Source organism: Phyllostomus discolor, chromosome 4, assembly GCF_004126475.2.
Source record: "Phyllostomus discolor isolate MPI-MPIP mPhyDis1 chromosome 4, mPhyDis1.pri.v3, whole genome shotgun sequence".
Taxonomy (NCBI): domain Eukaryota; kingdom Metazoa; phylum Chordata; class Mammalia; order Chiroptera; family Phyllostomidae; genus Phyllostomus; species Phyllostomus discolor.
In genome coordinates this window covers 172,259,810-172,276,337 of record NC_040906.2, presented here as the reverse complement: position 1 = coordinate 172,276,337, position 16,528 = coordinate 172,259,810, and the positions used below count along the sequence as shown (strand labels likewise).

The following is a 16,528-nucleotide window of genomic DNA, read 5'->3' as shown; positions in this document are numbered from 1 at the left end:
GAAGGTCTCTGAAGAATTTTTTTTACATGGCAGATTGACATTAGGTTTTTGTTTGAGAGTCCTCGAAATCGAGGAGTTACCATCTGAGGCTCTGGAGTCAGATTGAGACTAGGGTGTTACTTATGGTTCAGCCGCCTGGTGGCTGTGACCTTGGACATTACTTAACGTCCATAAACCCCAGTTTCTTCTTCTCTAAGATTAAAGAAAACGTTAACCCCTAAGAAAAGAAAACCCCTTTTCTTGAAGGGGTTGTTTCTATTTTCTGAGGACTAAGTGATGTATCATTTATACCATTCTTAGCACAGTGTCTGGCAAATAGAAAGCCCTCCAATACTGATGGCTACTCTTACCAGTACACACCTATGACTTCTGGCAATGTTACTGTTATAAAAATGGAGCGGTGTGCAAGTGAGTCAGAGATACGTGGATACATTGGAGGGAGGGAGACTAGTTAGGAGGCCTGTGGGATAACCTAAGGAGTAATATTCTGTTTTTGTTTTTTTTTGCTCAGTACTCAGCTGTCATCCAGAAGGAATTAAAAAAAAAAACCAACTCTGTGAAGTAAATGAAAAGAAAGACTGAGCAACACTTGGTGATTGATTAGCTCAGAGAAATGAGGGAGAGAGTGAAACAGGACTGCAAAGCTTCAAGCTTGGGTGACTGCAGAATTCTGGTGCTACGGACACAAGGAAACCCTGTCTCCTCCCGCCCCTGACCGAGCTTTCTCAGCCCATTGCTTGCCTGACGTCGTTGGACGGTCTGCCGCTTTTTCAATGTCATTCACAGCTCAGGACGGCGCTGTGCAGACCTGCCCCTTCGTCTTTCTCCGGAATGACTTGGCATAACCATAATGGAAGCATATATGAATTTAGAACCTTCAAATGTTTGAAGTCTCATACTCCAGTTACAGATTGGTTTTGAATACTTCTCTTCCAAACATGATTTCATTTTCAGATCATGTAGGTATCTCTGGAAAAACTTGAGCATCCATGCCTCTGTTCAGGAGCATTAACAGAATCCCGTTCTTTTACAATTAATATTGTGTTTGGAACAACGTACTTTTCTGGTTTCTCAGTATTGTATAATTGCGATTTTGTGTTTTATATGTGGAATTCTATTTTAGACTCCATATGACAAACAAACACACAAACACACCTGGCTCAGCTTTCGGTTTGCTACTCCTGACAAATTGGTCTTCTCTGACTCTCAAAAACGGTTGGAGACACCTGGGGTCCTGACCTGAGATCTTGTTCTAACCAAATGCTCTGTCCACCATAAACACCTGATTTTAGTACAAGGTAATGGCAGGTGGGACTGAGGCCATGGTTCTCTGGGTTTCTTTCTTTCTTTTTTTTTCTTCTTCTGATCAATTTTTCTGATTACTAAAAATGCCTTGCTGTTTAAAAAACAAAACAAAACAAAACCCCAGGAGTTTAGAGATTGTACTGGGGGCTAGGTTAGCTAGGTTCAAGACTCCACCAAGAAAGAGATTATTTTTAAGAGCAATTTTAAAATAAATGCCTTACACGAAAACAAGTGACCCATCATAAACAAGTTTGCAGTGCTCTCTACTAGTGAAAATGGCAATGCACTGATCCATCCAAACTCGCTGCCCATATCCGTGGGATCCTGGACACATGTGTGATGTGAGCCAGCCGCCCTGAACTAGGGCAGTAGAGGAAAACACACTGCCTGTTGGGATTGTGTCCTGGTCTCAGCTTCATTAAGTCCTGAGCTCCTGCTACCAAAGCTAGTAGTAACTATATACACCTGGAAGTCAGCCTTTAGCAGAAAGAGCTTCCACAGCAGCACACACGGCACTTCTACTCTTTCCACCGGTCACCTCATTTGTGCGCATCTGTGTGTGTTTCACAAATAGTGCATGAGAGGTGGGAAATCTAATGTTTCTGTGGGAGAAAGCAATGTTTTGGGTTCTCAGCATTTTAGTCATCTGCTTTCATACATTTCCAGACTGTAAATAGACTTTGAAGCTATTAAAACATGTTTATAGTGATTAAAAAAGTAGGAACTCAATGGTTCTTTCCCAAATACCCCTTTTCTAGTAACAAATACCTAAACATTTTAATTCGCCTTTTTATTTCCCCTAGTGGTGGCAAAACAATCCTACTCATCTTTGGGGGTGGGAGGGGGTTTGGGGAGAATCTCCCATTAATTTCTGTGCTGAGAACATAGCAAGACAAAAAGCTCCCTGGGCTAGTCTGTTGTCCAGGAGCAGGGATTTTGTCAGCTGCTTTAAGAGTTTGGCTCCCTGATGAGGGCGCTGGTCTCTCTTGGGTGTTGCAGAAGTGAGAGGTAAAGAGGGCGGGAATCTCATTTAGATCACAGAGAAAAAGAAACCAGGAAGTAAGGAGAAATTATTAGAGTTTGTTCATAGCTCAGGATGTTAAAGGCAATAGTCCTGGCTTGTTGGTTACTCATTAGCAAAAAGGAAAGAGCCCTGGGGGTCAGGACTGGCCAAACTACAGAGACAGACCTGAAGGAGGGAGAGAGCTGCCGGCAAAGGCGAGACGTGCAGATCTCACCTGGAGCTAACATCTTTCTCTTGTTAACTTTTTCTTGGGGCAAAAGGCAAGGTGACTCTTTTCTGTTCTCAGACATTTGTCTAAATAAAGCCCTCTTAATTTTATTTTTCTTGTGGGATTCCTAAGTAGACAAGAAGAAGAGGCGTCTTGCCACTGAGCAGCTGCCCAGCTCCCACTCGGCTTGGTCTGGGACAACAGCTACAGCCACAGAAAGCAAGCTGGTGAGTCTCTCCAAGCAGCCAGCTCTGCCTGACTTCTGGGAGACAGGGCTTTGCACACTCTCTGAAGCCTGGTGAACTGGTGCTGATTTCAAAGCTGCCCAGTGGAGGAAGAGAAAGTGAATCTGCAGAGACAAAGGGGAGAGGGAGAAGCCCCTCTCCCTTCCTCTCCGCCAGGCCAGCATGGGCAACGTCTGCCTGAGGTTCTGGGCGTACCTGAAATCTTATCTCCCCTGCTTTGTCCAGGAGGCAGACAAACAGGTGGTGAATGAGAACGTAGGGGCCCCCTGTCCCCCTTGTACTCCCAAGCCACAGGGCCACTACTTTGTGGCCCTGTTTGATTACCAGGCTCGGACTGCAGAGGACCTGAGCTTTCGAGCAGGCGATAAGCTCCAAGTCCTGGACACTTCCCATGAGGGCTGGTGGTTCGCCCGGTACTTGGAGAAAAGGGGAGACCGCTCCAGCCAGCAGCTGCAGGGATATATTCCTTCTAACTATGTGGCTGAAGACAGGAGCCTACAGGCCGAGCCGTGAGTATTACAAACCCACACTTTATTTCTTGACTCTCTGAGGGTGGGTAATGAGTTTTCCTTCTTACTTATCTGCAACTCCCTATTTTCCAAAAAGCTGGCTAGAAGATACGAGGAAGTATTGGCACGAACCTTCTATTTGAAACACACTTCCCTGTGCTAAGTGAGTGTGAACTGGGCAGGCTACTGTTGTTGATGTGACTTTTATTTCAGTATGTATACTCACAGACTCTGGGTACATCTTCATCAGCATCAACAAATGGAGCATTTAATACTGTACATTTTCTTTGGCAGTAAAATAAGTCATGCCTCCCTCACTTGAACTATAGAACTGAATTTCATTTGTAGGTATATCATAGATCTTCCTAAAACCACACTTTCAAATCTAAAGTCTCTCTCTCTCTCAACATTTAAAGCATCAACTCCAGCCCTAACTTTAATCTTCCTCCCTTTTCATTCTGATAGGCACAGACAAGTCTAACTGACATACAAGTAACATTTAGAATATGCTCATTTTTCACTGCATTTTCATGACTAGACGTTTTTCTTTGAGCTCTGGGTATAAAGTCATACTACTCAAAGTATGACATCTTTTGTTTGTTACTATGGTTAAAAATTTTCCAGCTATACATGTACAGGAAGTTTTTTAAAAAATATTGTATTTATTTATTTTTAGAGAGAGGGGAGAGGAGGAGAAGGGGAGGGAGAGAAGCCTGGTGACCTTTTGGTTCACAGGCTTGTGCTCAGTCCACTGAGCCACACCAGCCAGGGCTATTCAATAAGTTTTAACAAGAAAATAATGACAAGATTTCCCCAGAAAAGGAAATAAAAACTTTACCCTGATATTTGAATAAATGCTATACTATATATTATAGTGGACCCAAAGAGAAAAATTGCATGTATAGGGTTTGGCACAAATAACACCCCCCTTTTAAATTACAAAACCTTTATTATAAAAATCATAAACATGTAATTCTGTAACATAACAATAACACACACAAGCACACCATATGATATTTTAGGTGAAATGTTCAAATTGTCCATCTTGTGTGAGACATTCATGTACCTTACCAACTGCACTCAAGCCTTACCTCTCCTGGACCCTGTGTTTTTTCAATTAGCCATCCATCAATCTGTCTGTCCATCCATCCATGCAAGTGCTAGGCATAGCGGTGGCATGGTGAGTGGGGGAAGGGGAAAGTTATGGTAGTGGTGGTTGAATGTAAAGTAGACAATACATGATCTCGACAATGGAAACTTGGGGTCTGGTGGGTTAAAAAGCAAATGGGGTCTGTTATGGGCCCTAACCTTATTTCTACCTGGTTCTAGTGAAACCCAAGACTGGAATGTCTCTCAGGACTCATGTTTTAGTGGATCTTCAGTAGAGGAACCACTGGAGATTCATTCATTTTCTCATATTTTTCTTCTTCTTATGTGGACTGTAGGATCCCTTACTGGCCCAGGGAAGAAAATGGTAAGGAAGAGCCATGGAATGTTGTGGCTGCTTTCCAAACTCAAATCCAACTATGAAAGGGTTAATGGTTATTTTTGAAATTCTTTGCAACACTAAGAGACCGTAAATGTTGGGAAGGATTGTATTTTAGGCCTAAATAGAGCTGAGTTAAAATAGAGACTTTTGGAGAATAGGATTGATCAGTTCTCAAATGAGAAAAATCACCTTCATGAACGTTTATTTTCTTTGATAACCTATGGAAAATATTGTTTATTGAGTACTTCCTTATGTGCATTTATGGTTTCACTACTGTGATTTCCAGATAACATTTGGTATTATGTATATTTTATCCTTAGTGTAACATGTATACCATGAGAATGAACACTATAAAATTAATACTCATGCCTTGAATCCATAATCTGTGGCTTTTAAATATATTCAATTCATTTAACTGCCTAGAGCCTCCATTTCCTCATCTGTAAGGTCTCTGGATTATCTGATGTTTCATATGCAGTAATTCAGCTACATTCATACCTGACATACTTGAAGAAAGCATGTACTGAAACTAGACAAGCATTTCAAAAATGATAATGTCCTGAGGCTCAAGCTCAGTGTCTTTACTTATTTAGATTCTTCTTAACAAACAGAGAAAAGCAACAAAAACATTGTGGCTATTTTTTGATTCTCAGGGGCTATGTGTAGCCAAGGATACTTTTCCCTTTACACAGGACTCCTGACCTTTCGTCTTGGAATTAGTTCTCAGCAGTGTTCCCACGTGTCATTACTGTCCTAGATCTCTATAGTGGGGCTTCCCTTGGGACCTTCACATGCACTGGGATAAAAGCTTGATGCCCAGACATTGCTGGTGCTGTGCCTCCTGGTCAGAACAGGCCACTTGTTTCTTCTAAGTGTTCTCCGTGGCCTTCACCTGTGCACCCAGGTTACTAATGAGGGCGCTCGCCATCAAATGGCTAAGTTGCTTCATGACTTTTAGCAACTAGCTGTGGCCTCTACAATTCACCTCCATTTCAAGTGGAAGTGCTTTTAGCTTTATAGTCTTCTGAATGAGGGTGCCCAAATAGCCCACCGAGTGCCTAAGTACTTGGAAATTATACAAAAATGGCTTCCTTTAATATCTGTCTTCAGTGAGTTTTTCATTTTTTCTTCATTTTTTCCTAATGAATACTGTGAAAGTTAATGCAGGTTATTTTACAATGAAGTCAATACAAAGCATTCAGTAATGATTATTACTTCTATTCACATGTGTGGGATGAGAGGCATGGGAAAAAATGACAGTTGTCATCTAATTCCTAACTAGACTAGTTCAATGCAGTGCATCACAGTGTTCATATGTTTATGTCTTTATTCTTGACTTGCATTAATAAGAAAACAGTGCAAATACTCCTGGAGTTATTAGTGCCTGGGCCAACAGTTGAAGATGTTAGTGTTTGGTGTGTTGATTTGTTTGTTTATAATACCAGGAAATAGAGATGTCAAATAATGAGCTACAGTTAAAAGATAAACCTATTGAATAATTGATTATTATTCCACCTATAAATGCTTTTCCTCTCCTGAATATCTTTTACTAAGCCATGCAATAAACTTACTCTCCCCCATTTCTTTCTCTAGGCTCTATTCCTCAGGACCAGAAAAGTTATTTTTGTTTATTTTCCAGTTTTATTGAGGAAAAATAGAATACCTCTATATAAATATAAGGTATTCTGCAGGATGGTTTGATTTACATATATTGTGAAATGCATAGCAGGATAGATTCAGTTCATATCCAACTTCTCATATAGATACAATATAAAGAAAATAAAGAAAAAAGAAAGGAAAACATTTTCCTTGTGATGAGAAGTCATAGTATTTACTCTCTTAATAACTTTCTTATACATCATACAGCAGTGTTAGCTTTCATCATTATGTGGTACATTACTTTCTTAGTACTTATTTATCTTATAACTGGAAGTTCGTACCTTGTCACCACATTCCTCTGTTTCTGGTTATCTTTTGTCTTTTTGGTGATGGCTATTGTGGCAGGCAGGAGGTGATATCTTGTTGTGGATTTACTTTGCCTGTCTCTAATGATTAGTAATGTTGAATATCTTTTCATGAAACTGTTGGCTTCTCATATGTCTTCTTTGGAGTCAGGTCCTTTGCCCACTTTTTAATGGCATTATTATTACTGTTTTTCTTATTGAGTTTTATGAGTTCTTTATGTAGTTTGGGTATTAACCGCTGACCAGATATATGGCTTGCAACTATTTTTTATCATTCTGTGGGTTGTCTTTCACTTTGTTGAAGGTTTTTGTTGCTGTGCAAAATCGTTTCAGTCTGATGTAGTTCCATTTGTTTATTTTTAGTTTTGTTGCTTGTGCTTTAGGTGTCATGTCCAAAAAGTCATCACTAACATCCATGTCAAGAAGTTTTATTCTTATACTTTATTCTAGGAGTTCCATGGTTTTAAGTCTTACATTTATGTCTTTAATCCATTTGAGTGGTGTAAGATATGGGTCCAGTTTCATTTTTTCATTTACATATGAATATCCAATTATTCCAATGTCATTTATCGAAAAGACTGCCTTTTCTTTATTGAGTATTCTTGGCTTCTTATCATGTATTAGTTGACCATATAGTCTTGCATTTATTTCTGGGCTCTTGCTTCCATTCAATTGGTCTATTTTTCTGTCTTTATGCAAGTACTATCCTTTACTGATGATTATAGCTTCATAGAATAGCTTGAAATCAGGACATGTGATGCCTTTTGCTCTGTTCTTCATTCTCAGGATTTCTTTGTCTATTCAGGGTCTTTTGTGGTTCCATATACATTTCAGGAGTGCTATTCTACTTTTGTAAAAAATGTCATTGGATACGGAATAATTTTCCACTTATTTATATGTCTTTTTCGATTTCTTTCATCAATGTCTTGTGGTTGTCAGAGTTGAGATCTTTCACCTTCTTAGTTAAATTTATTCTAGGTATTTTAATGTTTTTGATGCTATTGTAAATGGGATCCATTGAATATTTCTTTCTTTCATTTTGAGGAAATACATTGTGATTGTGTACTGATTTTAGTATGTTAATTTTATATTTTGCATCTTTATTGAATTAATTGATTAGATCTAACAGGTTTTTTGTTGAGCATTTATGATTTTCTCTAAATGAAATAATGTCATCTGCAAATAGATATAATTTTTATTTCCTTCTTTCTAATGCTGATACCTTTTGTTTATTTATTTGCTTTTGTTGCCAGATTGTTCTAACCATACTTCTAGTACTATGTTGAATAAGAGTGGTGAGAGTGAGCATCCTTGCCTTGCTCTTGATCTTAGAAGAAAAGCTTTCAACCTTTCACCATTGAGAATAACGTTAGTAGTGGGCTCATCATATATGGCCTTTATGCTTTTGAGACATGTTCCCTCTGTGTCTAATTTGTTGAGTTTTTATAATGAATGGATGCTGAATTTTGTCAAATGCTTTTCTGTATCTATTGAGATGGTCATATAATTCTTTGCTTTCATTCTGTTAATGTGATGTGATGTAATGTGATGTTAAACTGATTGGTTTGCTAATGTTGAACCTTCCTTGCACCCCAGGGATAAATCCCACTTGATCATATCTGGTATATAATTGTTTTAATGTGCTACTTATTTTGGTTTGATAGAATTTTATTGAGAATTTTTGCATCTATATTTATCAGGGATATTGGTCTGTTATATTAGGGTTTTTTTCCTCTAGTAAAATCTTTTCCTGGTTTTGATATCAGGATAATGACCTTGTGAAATGAATTTTGGAGTTTTTTTCTCCTCTTTGATGTTTTTGGGAAGAGTTTAGGTTTGGTGTTAATTCTTTAAATGTTTGGTAAAAGTCACTAGTGAAGCCATCTAGTCCTAAGGTTTTCTTCATTGTGAGATTTTGATTACTGATCCAGTCTCCTTAGTAGTAATCAAATAAACCTATTCTTAATGATTTATTTTGTTTCTGCAATGAATGATTATGTTTATTTTATTTTCTATTTAAATTCCAAGATCCTTTCATAGATAAGTGCTCTTCTACATCTTCAATATGGAATCCCTCCAAAATCTTACTCTCATGATCTGATTACTCAAAAACACCCTTTCCTTCTCTTTTAGTCACAATTTTTAGAGAGATAAAGTTCACCTAGAAAATTATGATATGTAAGTTACATGTCAATCTTAGAACCAAGAACAATGGCTTTAAATTCCATTGCTTTCATTGTAAAAAGTTCAAGGAATGCAACATATTGATGAAAAGCAAAATAATTAACAATTGTATAATTTACCCTTAGCATCATTTATATACAAAGAGCCTATAAAGCTGTTTGCCTAATTGTTTTAGGTGCTTTAGGTGCTGTCCACACACTTTTATGCTGTGTTGGACTATGTTGGAAAGCTTCTTCTCTTCCTATTGCCATGTAAAGGTAGAGTTCCAATTCCTTTCCTAGTCACCCTTTCATGGGCTGCTTTGAGAAAGAAAGTGAGAATATATATTTGTAACTTGTAATTTTGTTAATAATTTACACTTAAGGGATAAAAGTGTTAAAATTTTATAATGTATAACATAATGAGATTTCTTTCCATCCTGTTTAAGGTATATATTTCTAATTGTGCTCCTCTTTAATATAAATATTAAATAATAAAATATTGAGTTCCTTCAGTATTTTATCTAATATAAGTTTGTTGTCATAGTCTGGCTTGAGGAAAGTGGCATAGAGAAATAAAGTAGTATATTCTCAAAAGACAGTTCTCTTGCACCACCATTTTAAAGTGGAACTGCAGCTTCACTATTTGATTTGTATATTGCTGAACTTAATAATTATCCAAGACAAGTTGTACACAGTGTTCTTGGTTATTTTCAACATACATGTCAGTCAATTTCTTTCTCAGCTGGGAAATGAAGCCAGTTTTGAATCTTAAATTAAAGGAGAGGAACAATGGTTTAAAAATGAATGAGAATATTCACAAACTATTCTGACATATCTACTTTGAGTAGCTTAACTCATTAGAAAATTGCCTGTGGGCAAGCAGTCCAAAAATTGTTCTTTATCCAGATCATTTATTTCTTTTCTTTGTACTAGTTTTCAGGGAAGACAAAATGTGGAAAATGAAAATAATGCATTTTAAATTTCTTCCCTCTAGAACAAAGTATACCTAAACACCATAATTTTAGAAACCAAGTAAAAAATAGGCTTACATATATAAGTAAAAGACATTATAAAAATACATGAGTCTGTATACCAAATGTTTTGGATAAATTCATAAGAATTTTAGGACAAATAATTTAATCAACAAAAGCGTATGTATTTTCCAAGAGATTAATTAGGAAAGTCTATTATTAAATGACTGCATTACCTATAGAATTATCATGGATTCTTCTTGTCTTATTCTTGGATGTAAAAATAACAATTGCAAATATGTTGCTAAAATAATTAATTTATAATAAATTATATAACAGGTATAATATTATATGATTTGTTATGTTAATATAACTATACTTTATTTACATTAATGTAATTGTATTTATTTTAATTTTCTATGTAATGAGTTTTTTGTAAGTTTTACCATTTTTAAGACAATGCTAATAACTGCTAAATTAAAATAAATTTTATAAAAATGATGACCAAGTTATAGAAGTGAGGAAAAAGGAACCAATTGAACTACATTAAAATCACAGTTAAACTGTAAGTGTAATTAATAGTAGTTTAAAATATTTGATTAACAGAAGTAAAACTTGACTACATGAAATCTCCAAATACCTTTGAGAAACAATGAAGTGACAATGGTTTGTCAAAGAAGACAAATGTCCTCATTTTTATTAAGCAAATATTACATCTTGTCCACTAGGTCTTGAGGCTCCTAACCAAAAGCAAACAAATAAACAAAAACACAAAAAACCCTTAACCAAAAAAAAACAAACAAAGCAAAACAAAAACAAACACAAAACACACAAGACTTTGCCACAATTAAATCTGTCTGGTTATCAGCTTAGAAAATTCCCTTCATATTTTCTAACTGCCAATGCTGCAGTGAGAATCTATATGGTACCTAAAAGTCAGAGTAATCTTTGTGTTTTTCTGGTGGATATTTTAACTAGGTCCAAACATTAGTAGTGTAGAATTTTGATTGAAATATAGTTGCTCTTTATGGATCTGGTTTTGTTATGACTTAGCTGTGTGACTTTGAGCAAATCATTTGACCCCCCTCTGCCTCAGTTTCTTATCTGTAAAATAGGAATAAAAATAATAGCTGTTTCATAGGATTGTTATGTAACAGAAATGGGATTATTTGTATAGAAATTGTGCACCACAGAGAAACTGACACATGGTGAAGTCTTAATAAATGTTATTTATTATTTAGTTGGGTAGCTCCTTATTTACTTCTGTCTACACGGATCATACACTGCCACTCTAGCCTCAGCTCACATGTTGAGCATCTTTCAGCCTTTCTTCCACACTCTCCCTCACCTGTGGTCTTGGGCTTCACATGGGCTGGATATTCTCCTGCCTGCCTCTCTCCTCTTCTTTTCCTGACCAGCTCTCATACATCCTATAAGTCTCATCTTGTTTGTTCCTCTCTCCCTGCATCCTTTCCTGACATTTTAGACTGAATAAGGTGCTCCTGTTTAGAGCCTTTAACCTCCTTTGTCATTATTGCAAATTTATTTTCAGCAAGACCATACATAAGCTTGAGATGTGGTAGGTGGGAAGGAGAGCCATTCATTGCCTTAAGCCCCAGAGCTTAGTGTGACATTCATTGCCTTAAGCCCCAGAGCTACACATAATCAGTACTCATAAATATTGATTTAGCAAATGAATAATTAAATGAATGATTGCTTAACTAAAAACCTCAGGTTTTAAAGAGCTGCTGACAGAGCCATCTCTTTTCTTCACTGTTCTTCTCTGAGTTGCTTTTTTACCTACAAGGAAACTCTCCTGAATTTCTTCATTAAAGGCATCAGCTCCTTTGCATTCTTTTCTCAGTGAATTGTTCATGCCTTCATTTTTGGTTAGACTCATAATAGCATAATCCAGACTTCCAGAAATTAGTGCTCTAAGCCACCCTTGGGGAAAAAACTTAAGGGTCGCAGACAGATTCAAATATTCTTTGTAATGTAGAATGAATATGAAGCTAGGAGCAGATTGTGAATCTTATTGAAGTGGTATCTAAAAATCACATTTATACTGATTTAACTATGGTTACATTTAGAATAAAGGAATTATTAGCCTGAGGTTTTAAATGAACACAAAACCAAAACCCTATTTACAAAATAATGCTGTGGGCCAGACCTGTAAGTTCAGTTTTTGTGCTAAAGATACATAATTTCAAATTATTATGTATATAACATAATTTCAGTTTGTGCATGCTGAACATTTGACTATTTTGCTAAATATTAATAGATTTTTACACGGTTACATTCTAAAATATTACTTAACAAAGTAATTATTGTTCTTTTTGCTAGTTTTCTTACTAATTAGCTGCTAATTTTTCTGCAGCATCCTCTGACTCCCACTTTTAATGGGACTGCTTAGTACTTCTTAGCACTGGAAGGGTTGGGCTGGTTTTTCTGGAGAAGGTAGTTATGCAGATTAATAGCAGCTTGAACGACCTCCTTATGGCTATTTTCCTGAAGCCTGCAATTTTAGAATTAGTTTATGTGGATATTTCTGTGAAGATTAATGGAACAGAAGAATTTTGCTAAAATGCATAGATGCAAATGTAGGTCATGTGATCTATATTTCCCACCTTCTTGCTTATTTGGCTCATTTCAAATGCTATAGTAGGCTCTCTCTTGTGTAAGCTATTTTTGTCATAAAGCCATTTTTTTCTACAAAGTTTTTCAGTTACATTTTCTCATTTAAAAATGGAATTAATTTCATTTCAGATTCTCTAACGTTTTTATTTCTTATTTTTTATTCATGCAGCATATTTTAGTAGTGCTTTAAATTCAGACTGGATTTTTCAATTAGGGATTTATTTCATCAATACTGTGCCTTTTTAAGGTTAAAAGAAAAATACAATTCAAGGAGTACTATTAAGAACTTTTGCAATTCAAGAAATGTTATTGCTAAGAACTTTTGAACTTTATATTAGATTTCTAATTTGAAAGACGTTTAGAATCTTATATCAAAATAAATATTTCCATTACACAAATGTTGCCTATCACATTGTCAGCATGGTTTGGTTGATTCAGAAGAATCCAATATGGTTCCCATGAAGGGCCAATGTTGATAGATTTCAAGTTGCTGTAATGCTATTCTGATCTCACTATAACTTTTTGCCATTTCTGAATATTAATCAATTACAACACACCGAGATTCCCATTAGAGGAAGAACATAATCTTGTAAGCCCAAGAATTGCACTGCTTGCAAAATTACTGCCGGGAACCCATCTCTGGAGGATGCCTGTGTCACTTCTGTGAAGTAAGACTCAGGCCACTTTCTCCAAAATCTTTTCAGCATTCGTAGTTATTAAAGAAGATAGAGTCTATATGATTCATGTACTCATTCAATAATCTTTTCACATATATTTACTTTATTGAACCACTGATTTTTGTATAGTGAGAGATACCAAAATGAATAAAACAGTGCTTCTTTTCTAGAGAATTTTGCAACCTCTGGAGGTAAGACTCATACCAAAAATGTATGTCAATGGCCTTCAGCCACAGACCGCCAGGAATCTCCTGAAGTGGTTTACTACTCATTGCAGGGAAGGAGAACTTGCATCATGGATAGCAGTGAGCATCTCAGCAGGACTCTCTTAGAAAAGTGCATTACAGCATTTGAGGTGTATGATTTTGGGGAGGGTTTAAGAAACAAGGCTTTACTCTAGATTGATTGTTGTGAGAAAGTGGGAATAAATGTATGATGTGATATCTTAATTTGAGATTAAGCTGTGATCGAAAAAAAAACCATTTACTTTATATTAACCAAGATAAATGAGTGTTTGGGCATTTTTGTGGTTGGACAATATCCATGTTATTATGGGTCTTCAGACATGATTAGGAGCGATCTGATCTTGTTTTCTGATCCATCACAGTCACAGGGCAGCCTTGTCTGATGTTGATCGTTTGTGAGATTGTTTATGTTCAACGGGAGAACAACAAGGCCTAGTCCTAAGTGCCAGGCCAACTCCTGGATGTCAGCCGCTGCTTTTCTCTTTTTCATCCAGCATAACACAGATGCTGATAAATGCTATAAGAGTAGCACAAACTGTCCATCGTGAAGCATGCAGTTGAAAAAACTGTTTAATGGGTGAATGAAAAAACCAAATATGTGGATAAATGTGCACAAAGGTAGAAGATATCAGTCCTGGTTTGGGGAAATCACACCTTTTTGTTAGGGTTCACCTCACATGACCCCTTTTCAAGAAGCTTTTTCTAACCTTCATAATTTGTTTTCATGATTTTGTATTTCTTGTGAGTAGAGCACTAGTTAATAATAATTGATGTTTATGGAGGTTTTACCATTGTACCACTCACCACACAAATAACTTCGCTTGTATTACCTTATATATGCAACCTTATGAAAAAAATACCTTTATTACTTCCGTTGACAGGTAAGTAGACTGAAGCTAAGAGAGGCAGAGTGAGCTGCTCAAGGCTGCACAGCTAATAAATGATGGCACCGATAGTTGCTTTTTTCCAGCCTGCCTCCAGAATCTGTACTGTCATTATATGGTGACTGGTTGTAAATTTTCTGTCATCCATATAAGATTGTGAAGTTTTTGAGGGAAGGATACTTGTGTTTCCTGTATCATGCTTAGAAAACTATTTAAGATGTGTTTCTGCTCCAGAGAATTTATAATCTTAGGAGGTAAGACCATCGATTTCCTTGTGAAATTGTAAATTTCCTGTAGTGGAAACACTGTCTTATGAGTTTTACACAGTTGCTTATTGATGGAACAATTCAGTACAAGTTGTTGAATATAAAGGAGGGAAAGTAAAATATGTTCAGGGATTGGTAAATTGTATGATTTGGCTGAAGAATTCATGGAGAGAGCAATGAGAAACAAATCTGGAAAAGGGGTGGAAACAAGTATTTAGAACATGTGTTCCAGGTTAAAGAATTTGAATTTTGTCTGATAAGAAATAAGGGGAAAGCAGAACTTTGAAAAGACTGACGATGTGGAATGAATTGAGGAAATGAGAAACTAGGCAGGGGTAAGGAATTTGTTCCAAAGGTCCTCATTGTGAGGTTATAAGGGTTTAATTTCAACTTGTGGCATTTTTTTTAAAAAAAAAAAGTAAAAAAAAAGAAGTGTAGGTACTGGAACAATCTCATGAATGAAAATCAAGAAGACTTAGGGGAAGGGAAATAATTAAGATTTTTAAGTGCCTTCAATGTACCAAGCACACAAAAGTATATAAATGAGCTAATTTAATTTTTATAATAATGTTGCAAAGGAAGTTTAAATTCAAATTTAAATAAATCCAAGAGTATTTTATCTGGAAAATAGTAGAGGCAAACCTACAAATTAAATGTAGAAGAGAAAGAGAAAGTATGAAAAAATATGTGACTTGGGACATGGTGAAATATTAAGAGACATAGACATTTCATAAAATAACTTTTATAGTGGGCATATGGTTAAATAGAAAGAAAGACAATACATTCATTTTATGGCATGTCAAATTTGAAGTACTAGTAAGTCATCTCAATGAAGGTGTCTAGGAGAAATTTAGAAATACCAAGAGTGGGGTGAAGAGACAAGTCTGTTTTTATAAAGATGGTTTTTTGAATGCATTTCTACAGAGGTGTTTATAGATGTTATGGAAATATAAGAAATACAGAGTAATGTAGACTTCACAAGGATTATAAGACCATAAAGTGAGAGTCTAAGAAACAGGGGAAGGAGCCAAAGACTGACTCTTTAGAAATGCCCATAGTTTAGGTGAGTAAGTGTGTTGTGTAGATTGTATATAGTAATCATCCTGTTTGTCCACACCTTCTTGCATCCACACTCTTTGGTAGTCTTCTTCTGTAGAAATTCTCAGTTTGGCTAAGCAATTTGCTTTGACTGATAGGACAATAGTAAATGTGACAAAAACAGAGATTGAAAATCACTTGCATGTTGGAGCTAGCTTTCTTATTGCTCTTGAAGTTATGCAACTACCATGAGAAAACCCAGGCAAATCTCCCAGAGGATGACAGACCGCGGGAAGAGAAGTCCTGTTTGTCCCAGCTGGCTCACCAGCTGACCAGAGACTCGTGACTGAGCCCAGTTAAGATCAGCAGAGATCATCCCAAATTGATTACCTTTAGGTTCATGAATTAACAAAGTAGCTCTCATGGAGCAAAACCTAATTAATGCAAGGAAGAAGAAGAAACACTGAAGGATTCATAAAAGTAGAAAAAAAAACAAAGAGTGTCTTTTTTGAAATAAGAAGACAGAATGTCAAGAAAGAGGTTTTGGGTCAGAGTGAGAATAGGTTGAAAGTTCACCTTCAGCACAGTTTGGTCTTCCTAAAATTGTTGGAAAATTTCATGTTTCTTTTGACTGCTATAGTCCCAAGTTCTGGGGTCATTCATGTGGGAAGATTGAGCTAAGTTCTGGGGCTTAATTTAGAGGCAGCAAATATATGTAACTTTCAAAGAAAGTCTGTGGAGGAGAGATACGGGGTAGTACATTAAGGAACCATCACGGCCAAATTTACTTGGAAACCCTGAATCATTTTAAAAGCTCCCAAAATACTCAATACTTAATTACATACATGGTACTTACATTTTTAATACTTCTTTTCCATGATACAGTAGTAGTACTATTTTA

At 36.3% G+C, this 16,528-nt stretch overlaps 1 protein-coding gene across 1 annotated transcript in view; it reads left to right on the top strand.

The window, feature by feature from the left end:
* Positions 1-2,337: 2,337 nt before the first annotated feature.
* FRK (fyn related Src family tyrosine kinase) overlaps positions 2,338-16,528 on the top strand; it is a 91,713-nt gene continuing 77,522 nt past the window's right edge. The window contains exon 1 of the mRNA XM_028510235.2: positions 2,338-3,291. Coding sequence (XP_028366036.1) covers positions 2,945-3,291 — 347 coding nt within the window. The 5' untranslated portion in view covers positions 2,338-2,944. The remainder of the gene's footprint in view (positions 3,292-16,528) is intronic.